Below are 595 nucleotides of genomic sequence, written 5' to 3'. Positions count from 1 at the left end.
ATATCTGAACATCTGGGTTAAGATAATGTCAAATGAAAAACAGGTTGCAAGAAGCAAGAATGTTGTTAGAAGTTATTTAATAGAATGGTCTTTAGCTTCTTGTTACAATGCCACTCTGTTCCACTCTAAGAGAAGGACTTAGCTCAGTACAATGAAAACTCAAGTACTCCCCCTGAATACATATAATCTGGCAAATAGGACAGTCTTGAAAAAACTCTGTATACTAAACAGGTCTGAAGGTTGATAAATAACTGTCTTCCAATTCCCTTCTCAAGTGGCCCTATACAAACAGGTGAGCTCTTATTCCAACAACTACCACATCTAAAAAAACCCAAACCACATAGAATGGAAGACATCCACACATGGAATATTGACTGCTTCAGTAAGAGCAGAAAGCTATGTTGTATACATCTTTCTAGAACTTGGCAGTAGCCTAGTACAATATCAGTATTTTAATTTAGGCTAGTATTTTAGCAATGACTAGGCTAATCCACTTCAGGTTTTTGGGGCACTGTTTCCATTTTCTAAGGCAACAAAGAAAACCATTTCAAGTTCTGATAGCTCCCAACCTTAGGAGAGGTGTGCCTCATTTTCA

General features: G+C 37.3%; 1 protein-coding gene across 1 annotated transcript in view; it reads right to left on the bottom strand.

The window, feature by feature from the left end:
- Positions 1-595, bottom strand: part of HEATR1 (HEAT repeat containing 1) — a 38,490-nt gene that overhangs the window by 1,569 nt on the left and 36,326 nt on the right. Inside the window, exon 43 of the mRNA XM_035899682.1 lies at positions 570-587. Coding sequence (XP_035755575.1) covers positions 570-587 — 18 coding nt within the window. The remainder of the gene's footprint in view (positions 1-569; positions 588-595) is intronic.

Source organism: Egretta garzetta, unplaced genomic scaffold, assembly GCF_000687185.1.
Source record: "Egretta garzetta isolate BGI_Z169 unplaced genomic scaffold, ASM68718v1 scaffold118, whole genome shotgun sequence".
Lineage (NCBI taxonomy): Eukaryota > Metazoa > Chordata > Aves > Pelecaniformes > Ardeidae > Egretta > Egretta garzetta.
The sequence above is the reverse complement of the archived record's forward strand: the minus strand, read 5'-3'. Positions and strand labels throughout refer to the sequence as shown.